The sequence below is a fragment of the Papio anubis genome, chromosome 9 (genome assembly GCF_008728515.1).
Source record: "Papio anubis isolate 15944 chromosome 9, Panubis1.0, whole genome shotgun sequence".
In the NCBI taxonomy this organism is placed as follows: domain Eukaryota; kingdom Metazoa; phylum Chordata; class Mammalia; order Primates; family Cercopithecidae; genus Papio; species Papio anubis.
Window position 1 is genome coordinate 29,894,642 of NC_044984.1, and position 21,485 is coordinate 29,916,126.

Here is a 21,485-nt window from a genome sequence, read left to right on the forward strand (position 1 = left end):
GGAAGACCCTAAACCAGTGTACAGACTGGATATTTTCCTATTGGCAGAGGGGGATTTGAGGCTCAGAGAGGGAGGTAACTGTACCCAAGATGACACAGGCCACTGGTGTAGCCTCGAGTAGAACCTAGCCCACCTCCAACATGCTCACCTTGCAAATGCAAACGTGTCTCAGAGCATAGAAAACTCACAAGACAGTCAAGACTGGGATCTGCAGGTCATTAAAAGGGAAACCGAACGATCATTTTGGAATGACTTCCTGGACGCTCCCTGGCCCGCCCTTCATGCTCTCTGCTGACAGCCAGGTGCTGACTCAGAAGCCTCAGAGGAAGCTGAAGGCAGGACGGCCTCCCTGTTAAAAATGTCGCATGTGTGGCCAAGTGTCACACACAGGCAGCTGCCGGAAGACAGCACCAGGCACCGTGTGGCTGGGCCTCCAAGCTGAGCCCGACCCCATCTGCCACCTGCAGCGCCTGCGGTTAGCTGGCCTCATGTTGTCTCTGCGTGCCCCCTGCTGGCTGCAGGAGCCATCCGTGATGGTGTCTCAGTGTCCTCTGTCAGGAGGGAGATGGCAATGCTTATTCAGGAACCAGACTGAGTGGCATCCTGTACCCCTCCACATGCTTCGGCGTGGTGTGCACATGTGTGTGTGTGCATGTGGACGCAGTGATGAGAATCTGGCCCACACACCTCTGCCCCTTACTGTGCCTGTCCTGGGAGGCTCCCTGGGAACACCCAGCTCACGCAGGACCCTGTCTGCCCGGGAGCACGGCCCCTCCAGCCCTCCCCCAGCAGGAGACGTACACCGCAGGCAATGCAGATATGGTTTCCAGCACAAACCCGTGCCAGCCAAACAGCTCCCTTCTGGCCTCCCTCTTAGCACAGATAAGAAAGATCCAGAAAACCCCACAGGAAAATCATCAAACCATGAGGTAGGGACACCTGCACAGGTGGAACGGCATGACAGCTGCCTGCGTAAAGCTAGCGGGAGATGAGATAACCTCCTAAGCCGCCTTTCAGCCTGAGGCCCCAGGTGGATTAACACCAAGTCTGCAGGCTGAAAGCAGTGTTCAGGCTCCACAGTGTCCTCCAGGCTGGGAGGGATGGAGAGGAGGAAGGAGGGGAAGGAGATGGACCCCTTCCATACTACCTCCCCCAGCTAGCCTGTCAGAGACTGGGTACGGGACACACACATCTCCACCAGCCTGCTCTCCTCCCGCTGGATAGAGCTCCACCTGCGTCCAGGTTTGCACCAGCAAGGTCAGGGCAGCAGCAGCTGCTAGCAAAGTCAGGACACTGTTTCAATACTTAGGGGAGCCACCTTCACCCCAGGTACCATGGGACAGTCATGGGGCTGCTGTAGTCCAGTGCCCCCTCCTGTGTGCAGACAGCCAAGATCCAACAACATGCCATCGTCATTATCAGGATCATAATCACATTACCCTCAATGCGTCCTTGGGTGGGAGGGAGGAGAGGAAGAGGAGGAAGAAGGCAGAGGGGGGCCATGAAGAGCAAGGAGGGAGAATAAAGCTCCTCTGCATTCTGGAAGTGGGAGAAGTGAGAAGGGGTGTGCAGGGTGATCCTCCCAGGCCTGTGTCTGCTTTGGACCAGATGATCCAGCCCCTTCCTGTTTAGCCTGTGGATACCGACAGAAGGGCTGGCAGACAGGACTCCCGGGGCCTGGGCTTGGTGCTGCATTCTACACTGATTGACAGGGTGAGCTCACCAGCTCTTATCATTTTATGCTGACTGACAGGGTGACAGCTCAGCGGGCTCCTCGCAGAGTCTCAGTTTCCCCCATGGTTCCTGTACACCAGCCAGAGCATCGAAGATGGACCTGAGTTTTGCTCTGGAGTCCAAGGACAGCAAAACGCAGGCAGACTCTTTCCTAGAGAGACAGTCCACTTCAGACAGCTCTGGTGAGGGAGTGGAACTGTTACTCTCAGGGCCTAATTAAATCAGGCCATCTCTGGAGTTCTAGGACCACAGACCAGCAGCATCAACTGGGAGCTTGCTAGGAATGCAGACCCTCAGGCTGCCACCAGGCCTGCAGAATTGTAATAAGGAGGTCCCCAAATGATTCATGCCCATTAAAGTGTGCAAAGCCCTGCTCTTGGATAGTAGATGGCAGAATGTGGTTCCCCCATGCACACCGCCATCACCTGGGAGCTTGTCAGAAATGCAGAATCTCAGGCCCCACCCTGACCTTTTGAGCAGGAATCTGCCCTTTGTCCAGGCCCCAGGGGATTCAAGTGAGCAGCACTGCTCCAGGGCCCTGGGGGTCAGCAGCTTCCATGAGTTCTGATTTCTCTTTGCTCCTCTGCTCTCTCCACCTGGCAGATCTGCGGGATGGTTCTCACCTGCTGCTTGCACCGGAGGCTCCAGCGGTATTTTTACTAATGGCCAACCACCTCCTCTTCCAACTGCCCCTCAGGACGACAGGTGGCCACATGCCATCTGCAAGGCCTGCAGAGTTAGCACCAGCTCCACTAGGGCCATAGATGCCCCCTCTTTTGTGCCCAGCTCCTGCAAATCCACCAAGTGCCTGAGACCATAGCTTCTACTGTGCCCACCCAGGCAGGGACCCTCGGCCCCCTCTCCTCCATTTTCAGCCCCCATGGCCAGATCCTGGGCAGGGAAATGATCCTTTCAGGAGACAACCAGAGCCCCTCACCAGGCACAGGAGCACCCGTGGACTACGGGATGGTGGCAGTTGAGTTCTCTGCTCCCTCCCAACCCCTGAACCTGGAACAATGGGCAGAAAACCCAGGAACCCCGGCACTCCTGCATTCAGCAGGGGCTTCCCCCACCCATGCTCAGAAGCCCTGACCTTGTTGTTTCTGAAAAATGCATGGGTGGGGCAGGGAGGGCTGACTCCCCCCCCCCCCCCCCCCCCCCCTGCCGGAAGACCTTGCCCTTTGACCTGCCCGCTCTCCACACTGCCTCACCTGGAAAGCCATGTCCTGCTGGCCTCACTCCTTCCTGCAGGGCCTGGGAGTGGGGAGGCCTGGGTAGGGCAGCCACAGGCTGGGTAGAGCCGCCCTGGCAGGAAGCAGGGGGTAAGGTGGCCACACCAGCACATGCTGCACTAGGAGCAGAGCCCTGCACCTGCCTAGCAGCCTTCCCGGGAGAAACCCTCTGGGAGACCATGGCCCCAAGCCCTGGCCTCTAGTGATATGCCCCCCAGGGATCTCCTGTTCCGGGGCCTGATTCTCAGGAACACCAGGTTTGCAGACCATCTTCAGTTCCTAATGTTGGTGGGTGTCAAACATCTGGAGTGGACCAACTCGCAGCCCTGCAAAGTTGGAGCCGCTGAGAAGCAGCAGCTCTGAATAGAGGGGCATCTGCCTGAACCTCACTTTTCCTGGGGCCCTCTCCTTGACCCCGTGGCCACCGCACTGCTTCCAGGGGGTCCCGCTCTGCTTCCCTTCCCACCCATCCTAGAGTGGACAGAGTTTTTCCCCCAGGTTCTCTCTTGCATCACTAAATTCAGCAGAGAATTTTCAGGAAGAACTTTCCCCAGTAATAAGGGAGAACAGAAAGAAAATCCTAGAAAATACAGAGTATCCATGCTGGCAGCTTTTTGTACAACACCCATAGGGACCCCCCAAATGGCTATTACAAGGGGGCAGCCCATTCACTACACAAGAACACCATACCTGGCTTCCACCCTCCCCAGGTCCTACACTTCTCCCCAGAGCGGGACCCTCTTCCCCTCTACGAAGGGGGGCACCTTGTGCTAAGGCCAAGACAGAGAGAGGTCCTAGCTCGCCTCCCTGCTTGATCCAAATTGCACTGTGGTGAGCACATTGCTGACCTAGGCCAGTCCTGGGGCAGGGGTGCTCTCTCTCCCATACATAGGAGTGGCCTCAAGGCCACGCAGTGCTGACCCCAACAGAGCCCTGAACTGTCCAGAAGCTGCATCCTCAGCACAGGAAGTACCCACATGGACAGAGGGAAACCCAGCCTCGGGGCCGGTTGCCTCCTCTTCTCTGGGTGTTGTCCAGTGGCTTCTTGGAGCCTAGGCTGGTTTATCTCCCCTGCCTAAAAGGCCCTGGAGTTACCAATGCAAATTCATTAAAAGGAAGACCAGATATCCCAGACTGCACAGGGCAGAGAGAAACGGTGTAGTGCATGATTTGTGCTGCTCTCCAACCTCCTGGAATTCGTGCAGATAATCGAAAACTGGCTGTGACTCCCAGGCTCCCTGAAGGATGAGATCACAACTGACAAATCTTACTACAGAGGGAGAGTGGAGAGAGAGAGGGGGTACTGGGCTAGAGCCATGTTCTTCCTGCCGGGGTGCCAAGGGGAGGCGGCAGTGGGCATGGGGTGCTGGGGCCTTACCTGTCTGCCCTAGTGGGGATGAAAGACAGGTGGCAGGCAGGTGCCCTGTGCGCAGCCTTGTCACTGAAGGCAGGCCCAGGAGGGCCTGCCCCATCTGCCCCAGCCCCATGGGATAGTTGGTCCAGCCTTACTGGGGCAGGATTAGCTGTGATTCCTGCCCTGTGTGTCGTCCAGCCAGACTGCCTCTTAGAGAATGGCTTGTCCAAGCTGCAGACAGTGGTAGAACAACCCAGGGCCTGGAAATCTGACCTCCTTGTCCATACCAACAGCCTGGGAGATCAGACAGGGTTAGAGGAAATGGAGGCCCAGGATAGGGCAGGTTCTGCCTGGGAGTGTACAGTGGCTGGAGTCCAGAGCCAACCATGTGGTCCCCAGTGGAGTGTGCCCTTCCTGCTGACCAGGGTACAGCTCCATGTCCAGTTCAGTTCCTCCCGGGCCCCTGTTTGGAGGCTGGTACAGCCTTGAGTTCCTTGGAGAGAGAGGACATGCCTGTGGAATGTCACCATCAGTCCTGTGTGGGCAAAAGGTCCCTGCACGCCAGGGCCCCAGGAAAGCAGCATTAGGAGCTGGGATCCCACCCAGCTGGCCCAGGCACATCCTTGCCCTGCACACACCATGCTGCCCTTCCCTAAGCTTGCAGGGGCAGACACCAAGGGAGAAGAGCGCGTCCCCGAGTCCCCCGGGTGACCTGTGTCAGGACAGCCAGTGAGAATGAAACGTGGCCTTGGCTGAGGGGGTGGAATGTTTGTGCCCATTCTTCTCTTTCTCCCTCCTGCTTCCCTAACCCTAGCCCCATGTCCAGGGCCCCTCAGGCAGAGTAAGTGAGGAGTGTGTCCAGGCATGTTTTTGTGTTTACCAAGGTCCTGCCGTGCACTTAGAATCTGTCACCATAAATACTTATCTTGCAGTTACCCCAGTAAGAGGGCGTTGCTTCCCCCATTTTATATATGAGGAAGTTAAGGCTGGGCAAAGTTAAGACTTGTCTGTCAGTGGTCATGGCAGTTGTCTTGCCACCCCCAGCCAGGGAAAAGGAAGGAAAGCTGGGCCGGGAACCCCTCTCCTCAGTGTCCCCCAGTTCTCCATCTCCATAATGAGCCATCAGGCTGTCAGTAAGGAACAGAGTGTCACTCGGGGGGCACTGTCACAAAGCAGCACCCGCAGCACATGTGCCGGAGATGCGGAAGCCTGGCTCATTTCAGGCTGACAGCTGGGCCCTCCGGGTACAGGGGCTCAGGCAGCAGCCAGGAGCCCAAAGCGCCAAGGCTCATGACGACCACCCAGCCCATCACCCCAAGTAGCAACACTAACCCCAAAGCAATAGCAGGGACTGTCCCTCAGCCCTCAGGGCCTTCATGCAGAGTGCGGAATCTCGTGTCCACATGGAGGTCACCCCTCAAGTCACACCCACTTCCGGAGCCACCCTGGGCAGGCAGGGAGGGGCACTCTGGGGATGCGTTGACCACCTCCCCTTCAGGTGAGGCCCTTTTCTGCCTTCTTTCTAGGCCCCTGCGTGGAGCACCTGCTGTTGCTGGGGCTCTGGGGTGGACCCTGTGTGATTTCTCTCAGCGAGCCTGTGCTGTGCGCGGCCAGAGGTGTTTACATCCAGAAGGGCCCAGCACGGCCCTGTGGGGTATGGGGGGAACATGGTAGATCACTGTGATGTGCCTCGGGGCCCTCCTGCCCTGGAGCCAGCTGTGGTTTCAGAATCTGCTACTTGGGCCCTCTTCAGGGTTTTGAGGCTGGAGAAGTGAGTTGGAACAGTCGCTGTCATCACCGCCCACCCTGTCACCCACCTGGAAAACATTCTGAGGTACTGGCCACTCTGGGGCTGAGGAAGGAATGCCAGTCTTTTGCATGGCTGCTGGGCCAGGCTCACATCCACTGAGGGTATGGTGACCAAGCGTCTAAACCAGTCGTTCTCAAACTTCAGTGAGGATCAGAATCACCTGGAAGGGCTTTTCCAAACAGATTGCTGGCCCCACCCCCAGAATTTCTCATCGGGAGGGGGCAAGAGCAATCCTTTGCATTTCTGACAAGTTCCCAGGAGCTGCAGCTGCTGGCCCTGGAACCACACTTTGAGAACAACTGCTTTAGACCAAACCCTAAAGGAAGACGCAGCCACCCTCCTTTATATGTCACAACGCTCAGGGTTCACGAGTACCTCAGGCTGTCCAGCTGAGCTCCACCTGCAGCAGCCGAGATTCCCGACTCGCTCCACCACTTGGGGGCTGGGAGTGAAGCATGTCACCATGGTCAGCTCATGGCCAGCCAGGAAAGCCTCTCTGCTGTGCGTCTGTGCAGTGCTTGCTCTTCCCTGGAGGACTCTTGGATGGCCTGTAATCTTGGCCAGGAGACCAGGTGCCTGGGTCCCTTCCTGGAAGGGGACAAGTTACACACCCCAGCCCCATTTTTCCACCAACTTCTACATGCCTTGGGAGAACCTGCTACATTCTGGCTGCTCCCTTCTCCTATTTCAGCAGTGCCCAGCCCTGCTTATAAACCTGAGGCTTGCTCCCCATGCCCTGCCCTGTGCAAGTGCCAGCCATTATTCCAGACAGCCCAATGTTGGTGAGGCCGGATGGACTCCTGGAACCAGCTGGCCCATGGATGTGGGTCATCACAGTATTCTAGAAACGGATGTCTTAACCTAGTGTGTATAGAGAAATTGTTCTCGTTGTAAACATACCCGTTCTTACCTGAACTCGGTGGAAGCCCAGCTTCGTGTGCTACGGGGCATGATAATGATAATAAAGGAATTGTATCTAGGACTAACTTCTGTTGGTTGTTTTTCTCCTCTGCAAGGAAGCCCCAGGCCATGAGTTCATCAAATGTACTGTGACCCACTGCTACATCGTGAAGCTGCTATGTTAGCCACGGCTTCCCTATAAGTAAACCATTGGCCACATTGGATAGGGTCCTGCTTACCCTTCTTTTGTCAGCCCTCATCACTGTTGTGTTTGAACTGACTTCTCCTGCTCACAAGTGTCATTAGCTCCTGGCTGCAACAGAGAGCCAGGCTCAAACACATGTACTTAAATTGTATTCCTCCTCAGGCTTCCTCCCTTCGGTCAGTCATGTTTTCATACCATTTACCATGACGCACAACCAGCATCTGTTCATGAACCTGCAGTGAGCTCCTTCCACTGCAGGCGGCACGCTCTGCTTGGCTGCAGCAGATGCAGAGTGTGGCAAAAAGTCAGGAGCAAGGGGGCTCGGTCTGGTGAGACACACACTCCTACTGCAAGCCGCACCCCCAGACCAACTCACTCCACTGTGACAGGGTTTCTCCACCATTGACCAGCTGATTTGTCCTCATCCCCAAACCTGGAGTTGGACACGTTTTCATTGCAAATGCAAAAAGATGAATCTTTGCTGAGGGGACTAATAGTTGCCTAGTCCAGAGCTAAAAGAAAGTACGTGTTTTTGTCTTCTATGACATAAAATGGTCATATTATTTCATTCACTATTCTGTCTAGAAAACTTGCTTGAGAGGTGGTGTATTCATCTGTATTCACACTGCTAAAAAGAACTATCTGAGAGTGGGTAATTTATAAAGAGAAGAGGTTAAATTGACTCACAGTTTCACAGGCTTGCCAGGAAGCATGGCTGGGAGGCCTCAGGAAACTTACAATCGTGACAGAAGGCAAAGACGAAGGGGAAGCAGGCACCTTCCTCACATGGTGGCAGAAGAGGGAGAGTGAGGGGATAGGTGCCACACTTTTAAACAACCAGATCTCATGAGAACTCACCATCACGAGAACAACAAGGGGGAATCCGCCCCCATGATCCAATCACCTCCCACCAGGCCCCTCCCCCAACATTGAGAATTACAATTTGACCTGAGATTTGGGGGATACAGAGCCAAACCATATCAGTCAGTGAGGAACCTGAAGAGTACCCAGGTAGTCTGGGCTCAGGGGCATCCCCAGACAGAGGAATGGGGGTGGTCAGGGAGGCAGCTGAGAACCCAACAGGGCTCTGCCCTTGCGGTGTAAGCACATTGATCCACCCGGGGAGGTCCCCAGGCAGGGACCCACTTTGCAGGGGAGCTCCAGTTGCTCTCCTGTGTCTGCAGGGCCTCTTTGGTCAAGGTCCAGTTGTTCACTGAACGGTCATAGCAGTGGCCGCCTGACTGTTTAGATGTTGAGCAGGGGAATGGAGCCAGCCTAGGGCAAGCTCACGGTCATCTGTCCCACTGGAGTGAGTTGCCTGCTCCCCTCCACCATCACTATGAGTGTGTGCATGTGTGTGTGCAAATCATCCAACGCGAATGTACTAAGGAGGGACAGGTGCCCTCCAGGCTCTTTCCTGCTGCAAGTAGGCAGCGCTGTTACTGGCTTACAACTGCTGCCTACACAGCCCCAACAGCCAACAAGAGCCATGTCAGCCAGGCAGGCAGCATGATGCCATTGCTGAAGCGGTGCCATTGGTGGCTGCTGGCTGGCCTGCCACCGTCTGGCTTCTGTCTCTAGCTGAAACCCTGTCTGGCAGTGACTTGAGCAGAAAGAGGAGGATCCTTCCAGGAACCTGGTGGGAGCCTTTGCATCAGGCCAGAGGACAAGAGGGAAAGAGTGAAACAGGAATCCAGCCCTTTCCATCAGCAAGGTACAAACAACGTCACCGCACTAAGGGCATAACAAAGCCAGCCAGAGGCAAGAACATTAATGTTCCCATGATGGGGACAAGGAGCAACTTCCACTGGGCTTTTAAAACACACCGTAGTTCACGAAGCCCAAATTCTACTTTAGAGAACCCTGAGTTAGGGGCCAGAGGTCAAATTCAACATCCTCTCCCCAAGTTCCCTATTGGTAAATAAGAAGGTTGGGTCATTTTAGGAACTGGGGTCTCTCACCAAAGAAAAGAAATATATTGAGAATATACAGATGCTCCTCAACATACGATGGGGCTACATCTTGATAAATACATTGTAAGTTAAAAATATTGTAACTAAGTTAGGTGTGGTGGCTCACATCTGTAATCCCAACACTTTGGGAAGCTGAGGTGGGAGGATTGCTTGAGTCCAGGAGTTCTAGCCTGGGCAACATACGGAGACCCCGCCTCTGCAAAAAATAAACAAAATTGGCTGGGCATGGTGGCACACACCTGTGGTCCCAGCTGCTATGGAGGCTGAGGTAGGAGGATTGCTTGAGCCCAGGAGTTCAAGACTGTAGTGAGCCATGGTTGCACCACTGTACTCCAGTCTGGATGACAGAGCAAGACCCTGTCAACCAAAAAAAAGGAAAAAGAAAAAGAAAGAAAAAGAGGAAAGAAAGGACAGAAAAGAAAGAAAGGAGAAAAGAAAATATCAAGAAAAAAAAAGTCAAAAATGCATGTTAAATACACCTAACCTACCAAACATCTTAGCTTAGCCTGGCCTACCTTAAACGTGCTCAGAACACTTAAATTAGCCTACGTTTCAGCAAAGTCACCTAACGCAAAGCCTGTTTTATAACAAAGTGTTGAATGTCTCATGTAATTTATTAAATACTAGTTTGAAAGTGAAAAGCAGAAATGGTTTTTGCATGGGTATTGAAAGTACGGTTTCCACTGAATGTATGTGGCTTTCACACCATCATAAAGTCGAAAAAAATCACAATTTGAACCATCATTAATAGGGGACCGTCTGTCTTGGGATTCCAGAAATTTGCCCACTGGTGGATTGGCCCTGCTCTGGATGTTGGACATGGGTAAGTTCCAGAATTCAGTAACCAGAAGAAACATTTCTAGGCAACAGGTACTAACCGCAGGCCACTGTGCAGCCTTCCTCTACCAGTTCACCTCTCTCCTCTCACAGGGCCAAGGGAAACTAGTGTCCAGGTCTGTCCCCGCTGGTTCTCAGCTATCTGATGGTCTCTGGGGCCACAAAGGGGAAGTCCTGAATAGCAGCATCAGTCAGGAGAGCCTGGCTCAAGTGTGCCCTGTGGAGTGTTGTTACTCTTTCTGTTAGCTTGAGGAGACACTAGGCTGTCTCATGGCTGTCATTAAACTCAGCAAAAGCAAGATGGCTAAATCAATAGCCTCCCAATTGATGAATGCTTTAAGAAGGGGCCGTCCCAATGCCAATATCTTTGAGTCCAAAATGACATTTATTTAATCTGGCTTCCCTCTTGCTTCTGTCGAATAGTGAGTGCTGCTGCTGAGCTAACCCAGAGGAAACTGAGGCCTGGGGAAGCTTGTTCCCTGAGCTCCTGCAGGCAGCAGCTCACCCACTTCGATACACCAACTCCCCTTCCCCAACCACCCCCTTCCCACACCACTCTCCTGTATCCCCGGCTTTCAGCCTGGAGGATGCTCTTCCTTGAAGACCTGACTTTAATTTTTTAGGGACTCATGTCCAACCAATTTCTTGCCAAGTTCCTATCCTGGTCTAGGAACAAGCTGGATGCCTCTAGACACATGCTTTCATTTAATCCCCACAGCAGCTCTGTAAAACAGGCATTATTCTCATTTTGCGGATGACAAAACCAAGACAAGTTCAATGACTGCCCAAGAATTCACATGGACACCAAATGCAGAGTGGGAATTTAACCCAGCGTCTCCAACTCCCAAACCAGTGCCCTTTCCATCCGCGCCACAGTACATGTCTAATGGTGAAAGTTCAAGTGTGGTGATGGCTGATAAGATAGTTTTGGTCTGGAGGAACCTCGATAATGTTTTGCAGGCTATGAAGCTCAATACACACAAAAGAAGAGGTTTAATTACACCATGCTGGTCTCTGCCCTCTCCTGCATAGGAGCACCGAGCCCAGAAAATCCGTTCATCCGTCCATTTGTATGAACAATGAGTCATCTTCCCATTTATGCTGGATGAATGGCAAAAATGCTCCCTCTCCCACCAATAAATCTAGTTAACCACAAAGGCTGTGCATCTCTCAGATCTGCTGGCTTTGTCTCCACCCCACTGCCCTTCCCTGCAGCTCTATCATCTCTCACCTAAATCACTGCAGTGCCTGTGCCTGATCTCTCTGCAGCCTCCTCTGTCCCTCTGACCACTCTTCACACTGTAGCTTCAGCCAGCTTTCTAAAGGCCAGATCTAAGCCCATCACATTTGGGCTGAAAGCCTTTCCATGGCTCCCATTGCTCTCAGCCTAAACGTCAAGCTCCTCGGCCAGGTTTTCAAGGTTGTGATCTGGCAGTGTCTCCAGACTGCCCACCTTCACCCTCTGTGCTTCAACTCTGTGGACCACATCCATCCACAGGACACATCTCCTTCCACTCCTTGCCAGGTTAACTAACACATCCTGTCTTCAGCTCTTAGCATCAACATCACCTCCTCTGGAGGGCCTCCTTCTCCTCAGGTTGGGTCACGGCCTCTCCCACATGGCCAGCCAGTAGCCTGTGAATATAACCATCAGCACTCACCTGCAATCACGTTCACTCTTCTGGGGTCCCCACTGGACAGTTGGCCCTGCAAGCACAGGGACTGTGTCTGCATCTTCCTTGACTGTTCTCTAGGTGCTTGGCATGAGTTACTTGAGTATTCAGTAAGTCTGAGCCAATAGACATTTGTGTGTGCAGGCACCAGTGTTAGCCACATGAAGGGCTGGCAGGGTTCTGCTATAGCTCATAAGCCGCCCTTTCTCAACCGTGCTTTGCTGAGCACCAATGGGGAGGCAGTTCCCCCACCACATTGCACAACAGTGAGAGGACTCCCAGAGTCATCCCAGCCACTCCCATGGACGCATCCCAGAAGGCTCTAGCCCAGTCACCAGACGTCCCCAGGGAAGGAAGATGACCCTCTCATATACAGCCAGGGCAGCCTGCCTTCCACGGTTCTGCTTGTGTGACGGGGGCCCAGTGCTAAGAGAAAGGCCAGTGCGTTCCACTGCCCTGTGAGCCACAAGCACACAAGTGGGTCCACAGACCTGGGGGCAGGAGCCAGAGCAAGAACAAGCAGAGATGAGGTGGCTTCCACCAAAATTCCCATGACTTGGTTGGTCCTCCACAGATGATGGGGGTCACCTGCCCCTCTGCCATGACCAGTCCACATCCTGCAGCCACTGAGTGGCCACTCAGTAAATCCCCTGGGGAGGCTCTCAGGGACCCTGCTCCAGCTGGGCCTGTGTCAGAGGGTCCCCTCAGACACAGAGTGGTCTCTGTGGGCTTTGGGACACGGCGGCTGCAGGATGGGGCCCTGGAGGCTGATGCCTTGGGACAATTCCATGTGGACCTGGCCACCCCCTTGAGGAGAGAAGGAGGTAGAGCTCCATGTGCAGAGGGGTTTCAAGATGCCCACCTCCAACTGTTGTCAGACCCACGTGCACGCTCGTTCTTTATGCCTGCCTCCTCTCTGGGGACATGTGGTTCAGCAATGACCCAGGGCAAGGGGAATTCTCAGCTGCTGTCGTCTACCATGTGTCACTGTGACTGTGACAGCCAAGGAAACCCCATACACCAGGACCCAACCAAGGCCACTGCGGGACTTCTACTACAGTAGGACAGTGGGATGCCCCTCAGGCCCCGCCTCTTCAGAGTGCCCATTTGGAGCAGGAACCCATCCTGGACTACTGCCTCACTGCAGCAGAGGGGCACACCGGACTCTGAGGGTCTGCAAGACAAAGAATGGACCCCACGCAACTGGCACCCAGCTCCCATCCTGTGCCATGTCCCTGCTAGTTAGCATCTCCACCTATATGGGGGCCGGAGAGGAAGGGACAGTCACTTCCATCCACCTGAACTGCTCTTTGGCCACCAAAACCTGGAGGGATGGCTGTCTAGTTTCAAGTCAAACCAGAACATCTACAAGAGGTTCTAGGGCAGGGCAGCAACCTCTCCAGAGAGCCCAAGATGCAGGCCCATGTTAGAAGGAGGGAGGGTGACACCGCTCCAGCTGGGGGCTGCGGGGAAGAGACGTACACCCTGACGCCCACTGCCAGCCGCCCGGAGACAGTTTTCACCCCCTGCCTGCTCACCCCCTCTGTGAGATGACTGCAAAGAAAGGCTGAGTCCACATCAGACATCCCCCTGTAATCATCGACAAACTCACAGGGACTTTCTGAGACAAGTCTGTAAATTGGTTGCATCAGACCTGATTGAACTAACTCTGATGTTGGCAAGGGAAGCAGAGTGAGGGAATTCACTCAGGGGAATTCTGCCCCAGTGAGATCATAGTCAGGAGACACTGAGGAGGGACACGGAGCCACCTTCACTGGCTTCACAGGATGTGGCCCTCTGGGAGGTGTGGGGACCGCTCCGCAGGACAGGCAAGGGGCTTGGAGGAACATCTACTCTATGCATGGAAGCTTCCACCGAATGTAGACTCGGCCAAATGATGAAACGGCCAAGCACCGGGTGAGCCAAGAAGGCAGTTTGAGGACCTGTGAACGAGGCTCTGCAAACGGACAGATGAGGTGGGGGGTGGCCGGGGGAGCAGACACTGCAGCAAAGGCTCCAGGGCCAGAGGATGCCCCTAAAGCACTCCAGAGACAAGATTTTCAGGGAGGACACATGTCTCCCAATGCACTGGACTGTTGCTGTTGATATTAACAAAAGCTAAAAATGGCATAAACAAACCTACCTCCCCCACACCCACATCAGAAACACATGATGCTCCACGTCCCACTGGGTGACTTGAGCACTTGTTTGGTGAGCATCTGTCTACAAGAGTGTGTTTGCTCTGGAATCTGCACTTTGGGGCTCCCGGGGAGGACTCCTGACCAGGAAGACCGGCCAGAGGACTAGGGAAGGCTAGTGTTGCCCAAATGTGTGCCTCTCTCGTATTGCATCAGCACCATGGCTCCTGCTTCAGAGACGCTGTCTTTACCCCATCCAGCACCCTAAGACCAGCCTACTGTCCACTCCCACCTGCCAAAAATATGAATCCTGAACACATCAAAAGTTATATCCTCCTGGTCCCAATTTATGTATTACTTAAAGATGAACAGAGGAGTGACAAGAAGCTGGGTGGCCATGACTCAGCCCTGAGAGCAGACGGGCAGGTGGAGGATGGAGAAGAGACCTCATCTGGCTGGGAAACCAGGGTAAGGAGCCAAACTGTAGGAAGAAGGGCAGCCACCCACCAAGGCCCCACCCAGTGACGTGCACTGGATCCTGGCTAGTGGATAACCTTTGCACGCTGAGTCCCATAGATTCTTGACTTTTTCTTAACTGCAAAACATTACACTAGACCAGCCTCAGTTCTGAGGGGCGCCTCCTGCCATTGAATACCCAACCCTGTCTGTTCATCTCACACATCCGGGTGTGTGCATGCCATGACTCCAGCTCTTTCTTTCTGGGGCTATGGTAGCCTAGGGCCAGTCTGATCTCTCCTGGGCTTTCTGTATTTCTTCTCTTTGAGATCACAGAGGATGTGATTGTCACCCACCCACTGCTGATGTCAATGAGCCCTGGGAGGGAGATAGGGATCCTGGGACCAAACTGGACATCTTTCCCTCCCTCCCAGCAAGGCAACCTGTGGCTGGGTGAAGCTGGCAGGAACAATCAGGGGCGCCACTCCTACTTGCCCTCCTGATGGGTCCTCTGTCGCTGTCTAAGTAGTAAAACTTAAGAACAGTTTCCCCACCCAGAAGCAAGGGGAGAAAGTGAGTAGCATCCACACTAGAGAGAAATTTGAAAGGTGTGCAGAGCCTGTCTCGAAAAAGCCCACATGTGGTGGAAGGGGCAGCCTCCCATGCCAGTGGAGGACAGGAGGAAGGAAGAAGGAAAAACCCAGCAACTGCTCCTCAGTGAAAAGCACAGGGACCCTGCCAGCTCTGCTGCGTTTCTGGCAAAGTGCTTCACCAGCCCCCAGGAGATGGTGTGGCATCTGAGCTGTGGCATCTGAGCTGTGTTAGCAAACACCCTGTGATTAGTTGCCTCCAGCCTCCTTCCCACTCCTCTCTCCACCTGCCTCTCCCAGGTTCCTGTCTGCAGATGCCAGGCCTGGCAGGACCCCTGGGTCCTCTCCATGCATTCTGAGCAAAGGCTGGTGAGTCTCATCAGAGAGCCTTGTGGGGGTTGCACAGTGATTCGGCCTGACTGAGACTGAACGGAGGTCCTGTATTCCCACCCATCCCCCACACTTAGGGAAAAAAGAAATTAAGCCATTAAAGAAATCAACACAGTAAAAAGTTATCAATCAGAAAGCTAACCCTTAACTTACCTCAGAGGTAGTATTCCTGAACAATTAATCACAATAAAGTTAACAAGTTACACTGTAAGGTATAAAAAGCCTGGTGAGGTGTCTGGATCTTGCCCGGTGGCAGGCAGACGCCGCCCCGCCAACTCCCCCACGGCAGCCATGGATGGCAGCAGCCTCCATGGAGATAGTCTCTCCGCAGGTGGAAGCACTGTGCTCCCTGCCCCATGGGGGGGACAAAGTGTCAGGGTGAGGAAAGGCAGGGGACAGACACCCATCAGTGGGGGTGGTTCCTCCAGAGCACACCCCCCGCCCACCTCATCATCTCTGGCAAATACGCAGACACAGATGCAGGCATCCAGGTGCCCCATGCCCCATGTCTCCATGTGCTGACACCTCCTCCCCACCCCTCCACCACTGAGAAGGCTGAGGCTGAGGCAGGCGTGGGTGGGCGCAGGGGTCATATCTGGGGAGTGTAGGCCAGCGACACAAAGCTCAAATCTTCTCCCTCCACAGAGCATCCAGCAGAGGAGTGGGGAGTGGGGAGTGGCTTGTGGGGACGCTCCGGCCAGCCCACACACACATCCTACTTCTTACCAGTCCAGTGGATGTGCTGGGCAATGGTTATGGAGAAGGCCATGCCCAGGATCTGAAAGACACATGGAAGGGCCTTCGACAGGAGCTTCAGCACCCTGGGTCTGACCTCCGCCCCATGAGTCGGGGTGTCACAGGGCTCCTAGTGCGTGTGGGGATAGCCACTGGTGTGGTGGGAAAACGTCCCTAGAATGGAGAAGATGGTGAGCAGAGGTCACCCTGGGTGTGGCAGGAAGGGAGAGGGAGGAACAGGGCAGGGGGATGCCCAGTACAGGAAGGAGGCAAGGCCTGTGGTAGCACAGCCAAAGCTCAGAGCCAGAGAGCTTAGCTGGTGGCATTCGGGAAAATTCCCTTTCAAAACCACAGAGTTGTCTCAGTGGACAGGGCCAAAGCTATCATCTAGTCCACAGCAGGAGAATCTAGGGCGAGGCAGGGTGACTCAGAGGATCAGACCCCAGCCAATATCAGCACCAACCAGCCAGAAGTCGCCAACCATCCCAGTGTGGTCCAGGCCTGATCATTGCCCTTCTACAAGCGGGGGCAGGCCGAGGGGCCAGCCTGAGTATCAAGCCTCCCCTGCCGCCTTCACCAGCTGAGGGCATTTCAAACTAACTTTAATTCAGGGCTCCAAATAAACCCACGTTGAAATTTGAGAAGATGAAATTGAGAAGATTTGCCAATGGCCTCCTCAAGGGCCAGGATTTGGGTCTGTTGTGCTTGTGGTTAAATCCCCAGACTGGGGCCTCACCCTTGGCAATTCCTTTGGGTCCTCATCCTAGGGTGATCCTGTCTGGACCCTGCCCTGACTCTGCAGGAGGGAGAAAGTGCAGACCCCTGGCGTAGAGAGGAGTCCTGAGCCAACGGGCATCTCAGGTCTCCCTCATCACCACAGACCCATTCAACACATGCACAGCAGGTAAACTGAGGCCAGTCAGGCCATGACTGTATAGTGAGCCTGTGCTTCAGACTCCTCATTTATTAATTCTTTTAATTAGCTCAATATCCCTATGGCATTTTTTTCTTCTTTTGTTTGAACCATATTGACTTGTAGTTTTAATATATGTTTCTGCCATATATATATGTCATGCAGACATCCCATCTCTCTGGGGGTGGGGCCCACAATTTCCCCTCAAGCTACCCTCCCTCCTGAGCTTCTACCCTCACTTGCACGCTGCTTAGGACCCATGGACAACCACTGCCCATAGCCGTCCATAGCTGCCACCAGTCTCCCATTGGTGTAGGGGTGGCCCCTCCCCAGGGGTGACCTCTTGTGCTGGGGCTAGGCCCAGAGCAGCACATTAGGAACCCTCCTAGGCTTCTGTGTAGACTCGCTGCCCACCTTCTCTAAAAACAAGAGCATTTCCAAGACCTGGGTTCATATCTTACCCATTTTTTCCCCGCCACTGTAAGGTCTAGAACATGCCTGGAATACCAGATAAATATTTGCTTGAGGAATGAATAAATGAATGATGGGGACAGGTGGGGGTTCCTGAGCAGACCACAGCCCAGGAACAGGGCCACACCCAGACCCACAAACCCAGAGAAAGCCCTCTGTGCACCCTACCTTCCCCACTCCCAGAAACCCCAGGGCCCCCAAATTACTCCCCTTTCAGCCACCCTTGGCTCCTCACTGACCTGGGGTAGGTCGCCTGCCCTACCTGCCCTAGCCCGCATCACAGCCCATCACATCCCCTGGCTACTTTAATCCCCACTGCCTCATGCCTCTCTGCAGAGACACCCAGTCTGGTATCTCTGGTGGCCCCCACCCCGACCCCTCGGCCCCTCTGCCACCCTCATCCCCTCTTTGCTTCCAGGAGATTTTCAAATGCTAGGGCTCAGCACTCCCCGATGCTTTCTGTGAGCTAGGGCCAGGCTCAACGTTTAACAACATTTAATAAATTAGTGGATGGGAAGACTTTTTTTTTTTAAGGCTTTAATTTCACAGCCTGACATGCCTGCTAGTAATGAACCTGCCCGGCCCTGGGAGAAGAAAACCTGCCAAGAACTTCGTCTCAGGGAGCAGGGACAACATGTCAGTTTCAGGAGTGCCCTTGCTTTGTATTTCAGCACCCCTTGCCTCCAGGGACCCCGCAGCTCCGTCATTCTCACAGCCGTAGAGGCAGGGGCCAGGGAGGAGCGAGAACCAGAAGGTGCTTCCACTTCCGCATGGAGGGACATGGAGGGGCAGAGACACCTTGGTCAAAGTTATCCAGTAGGCAGAAGGGCCACAGCTCCCTAGAACCACAGAGGGGGAGGCGGCCACACAGAGTCCCCCAGGATCTGAGTGTTCACCCTCCAACAACTTATTCCATTTCTTTTTTCTTTTTTTTTTTTTTTGCTTAACTTTAGTCAAGAATTCTTTCTTATTAACTCAAGAATCTACTTCCCTGTGGCTAACACACATCCTCCTAGTTTTGCTCAAGAAATCTACCAAGAACAAGTAAAACAGGCCTTTAAATATTTGAAGCTATGCATGGAACAGTTCAGGTTCCTCTGCTGAAAGCTGCCTGTCCAGTTTCCCCAGAGAAACATGTCCAAGGTCACGGAGCTCCTCGTAGTACAGTCATGCCTGCTCCCAGCACGCAGAGCCCCTTCCCTGTCCCTTCTCCTTGGTGCTGTGCTGCTGTGGATGGTGCCTGCAGCCCCAGGCTAAATGCCCCAGGCTAAGGAGACCAGGCTGAAGCAGGGCAGCCATGAGTCAGGAGCTGGTAGTGGAGAGAGGTGAGGACGTCCTGCCACTGCCCCAGCTGCTCCGGCCCCAGCCCGCCCACGAGGGGGCCACTCTGCTGGCCTCCCGGAGCCCCATCCACCCAGGACCAGCAGCAGCGTCTGGCTAGACAGGCTCTCCTCCCTCCACCACCCTCCCGGGAGGCAGCCTGCTTTTCCAATTTGCAGCATGTTTTCTTTTGGCAGGGAGCTGCTGCCATCTGTGCTCTGGACTGTGAAACAAGTTTTCATCAATAAATTAAGATAGTGACTGAGATGGGAAGTCACTCTGCAACACAGAAGGGGCCAATGCGAATCTAAAGCAAGACTGGGTTCCCACCCACTTCCCTGAGTTTCCTGTGCGCCATTCGACCCAGGCTTCTAAGAGAAGGAGAGACTCGGAAGGTCACCTGCCTCCTTCTGGCCCCATTACATCCTTGAGGTGGGTAAGCCAATGGTCACAGTGACAGGTAAGCCAGGCTTTCAGCAATGCTCTGAGCCAAAATAATGACCCCAATCACTGTGTTAGACGAGCTAAGTCACTCAGACACTGCCTGCCCAATGACTAACACTTTAAAACCTCCCCGCAAATCAAAATGCTCTTCCCCCGGAGCCTCCTCGCTCTTCAGCATGACCCCTGGTTCTCGCAAATGCGCCTTCCACACCTCTGCCTCCAGACCCTGCTCACAGCGTGCCTTCTCACCCAGAAAGCCTTCCTTGTCTTCTCTGCCCTGTTCTCAATCCAATCCGGGGCCTTCAAGGCCAGCTGAAGCTCCACCTCCTCCTCTGTACCTGCCCACCCCCTATTGCTCCGCAGTGGCTGTACCCTCAACAGCCTTAGAGCCTTCTCCCGCCCTGTGAGCACTGACCTCTTGCCGGGCGCCTATTCGGGCTACAAATGGCTGCACGAGGACAGGAGCCTCTGTTCAGACTTCTCTGTGCAGTGTCCTAGCATCAAGCACGATGCTGGGCACAGAGGGAATCTCGTTCATAAACAGCCAGATATGGGCTGTGTGAGCCACGCAGGAGGGAAGCAGCAAGCAAGACATGTTTTCAGCCCGGCAACAGAAGTGCCTCCCCACCTTGGTGCGATGATACATGACCTCCTTCAGCGCGGCTTGTACAGGCCAGAGCAGATGGCAGGAGAAGGGCCATCTGTCCATCCACCGCCACACACAGAGAGGTGAGCCTCTCTGCATATGCTTATGAGTCCACAGACAAGTAGGCCTTTAGATGAAGCAGTGTCATGAGGCCAAACAGCACAGCACCCTGACCACATGCTGCTGACGGGACGCGTCATCCTGGGCATCATTCACTCCTTTCAGCCTCGGTTTTTCCATCTATAAAACAAAAAGTTGAAACTAATAATATCCAAAGCCCTTTCCAGCCCTAAGAGCCTATGACTGCCCTTCTATTTAGTCCTCCCTCTAGCTGTATGAGATACGTAAGACAACTGCTATTAGTTTATTTTACAGATGAGCAGGCTGAGGCCTCTCTAAGTGACTTGCCCACAGAGCTGGGAGCTGGAACCAGGCACCTCTGCCTCCGTGAGAGTGGCCCCACTTCTCTCAGGGAAGAGCGCAGGAAAGAAACGATGTCCGCCAAGTGCTATGTGAGCTGGGCCTGAAAAGTGCTGTTACTTGCCCCTCATCCCCTTGTGAGATGACATCATGATCCAAATCCCCTGGTGCAGGAAACCAAGGCTCAGAGATGTGACTTGCTCAGGGACCCCGGGGTCAAGGTCTGGTGCCAATTCCCCACCCCTACCTTGGGAGCTGGTGGTCATAAACCAGAGACAGAAATGTCCACATGAAACTGTGTGCTGCATGCTGGCCATCACTCATGGATCACTAATGAAAACCGACTTGGAATCACTATTTTAAGGACAGGATGGCGAGGAGGCATGCTTGTAAACAGTCTTGCTTTAAATACACACAAACAGAGCGAGAGAAGATGGCAAAGTTTCAGGCCACAACGACATTAAATCACAACTGTTAATTATACCCCAACCTGGCTATAAATCAGAATCAATTACTTCTGAGTTCAGGCACTTCCCATATGTAGAGTGAACAGAGTCATGTGAGGCCTTTGGTCAAGTGTAGGCTGGGGTAGGCTCAGGGTGGGCAGCTTTAAAGCAGATCTCTGGCTGGGCACGGTGGCTCACACCTATAATCTCAGCACTTTAGGAGGCTGAGGCAGGAGGATCACTTGAGTTCAGGTATTTGAAACCAGGCTGGGCAACATAGTGAGACCCCATCTCTAAAAAGAAATTTTTTTTTTAAATTTACTGGGTGTGGTGACCCGTGCCTGTAGTCCCAGCTACATGAGAGGCTGAGGTGGAAGGATCACTTAAACCTGGGAGGTTGAGGTTGCAATGAGCCATGATTGTGCCAATGCACTCCAGCCTGGGTGGCAGAGTGAGACTCTGTCTCAAAAAAATAAATAAAATCAAAGTAGATCCCAACAGGCCCTCCCTCCACTCCTCCAACTCTTCATGATAAAGATAAGCACTCCCACTACCAAGACCTGGCGGCGGGAAACAAGGTCGTGTTAGAAAGATGAACAGAGGGGTCAGGAGGGCACCTATGTCAAGGTGTGAGCTGGCAAGAGGAGCTAAGAACAAAGTTCAATGAACACAACAGAAACAGATTGAGAACAGCAAAAAGAAACACTGTGCATTTTCGTATGAGATCTGAGCAATAAATTTGTTCTTGCTCTTGTTTATTCAACAGAAACAACCAGGCCAGGTGTAGTGTGGCTCACC

General features: G+C 53.7%; 1 protein-coding gene across 2 annotated transcripts in view; it reads left to right on the plus strand.

Annotated features, from left to right (window-relative positions):
- Positions 1-7,116, plus strand: part of TSPAN11 (tetraspanin 11) — a 70,421-nt gene extending 63,305 nt beyond the window's left edge. For both annotated transcript variants that reach the window (XR_634595.3, XM_003906171.4), the window contains one exon: positions 2,338-7,116. Coding sequence is in view for 1 of the 2 variants with exons in the window: in XM_003906171.4 (XP_003906220.1) it covers positions 2,338-2,397 (60 nt within the window). In the remaining variant the exon portion in view is untranslated. The remainder of the gene's footprint in view (positions 1-2,337) is intronic.
- Positions 7,117-21,485: the final 14,369 nt, after the last annotated feature.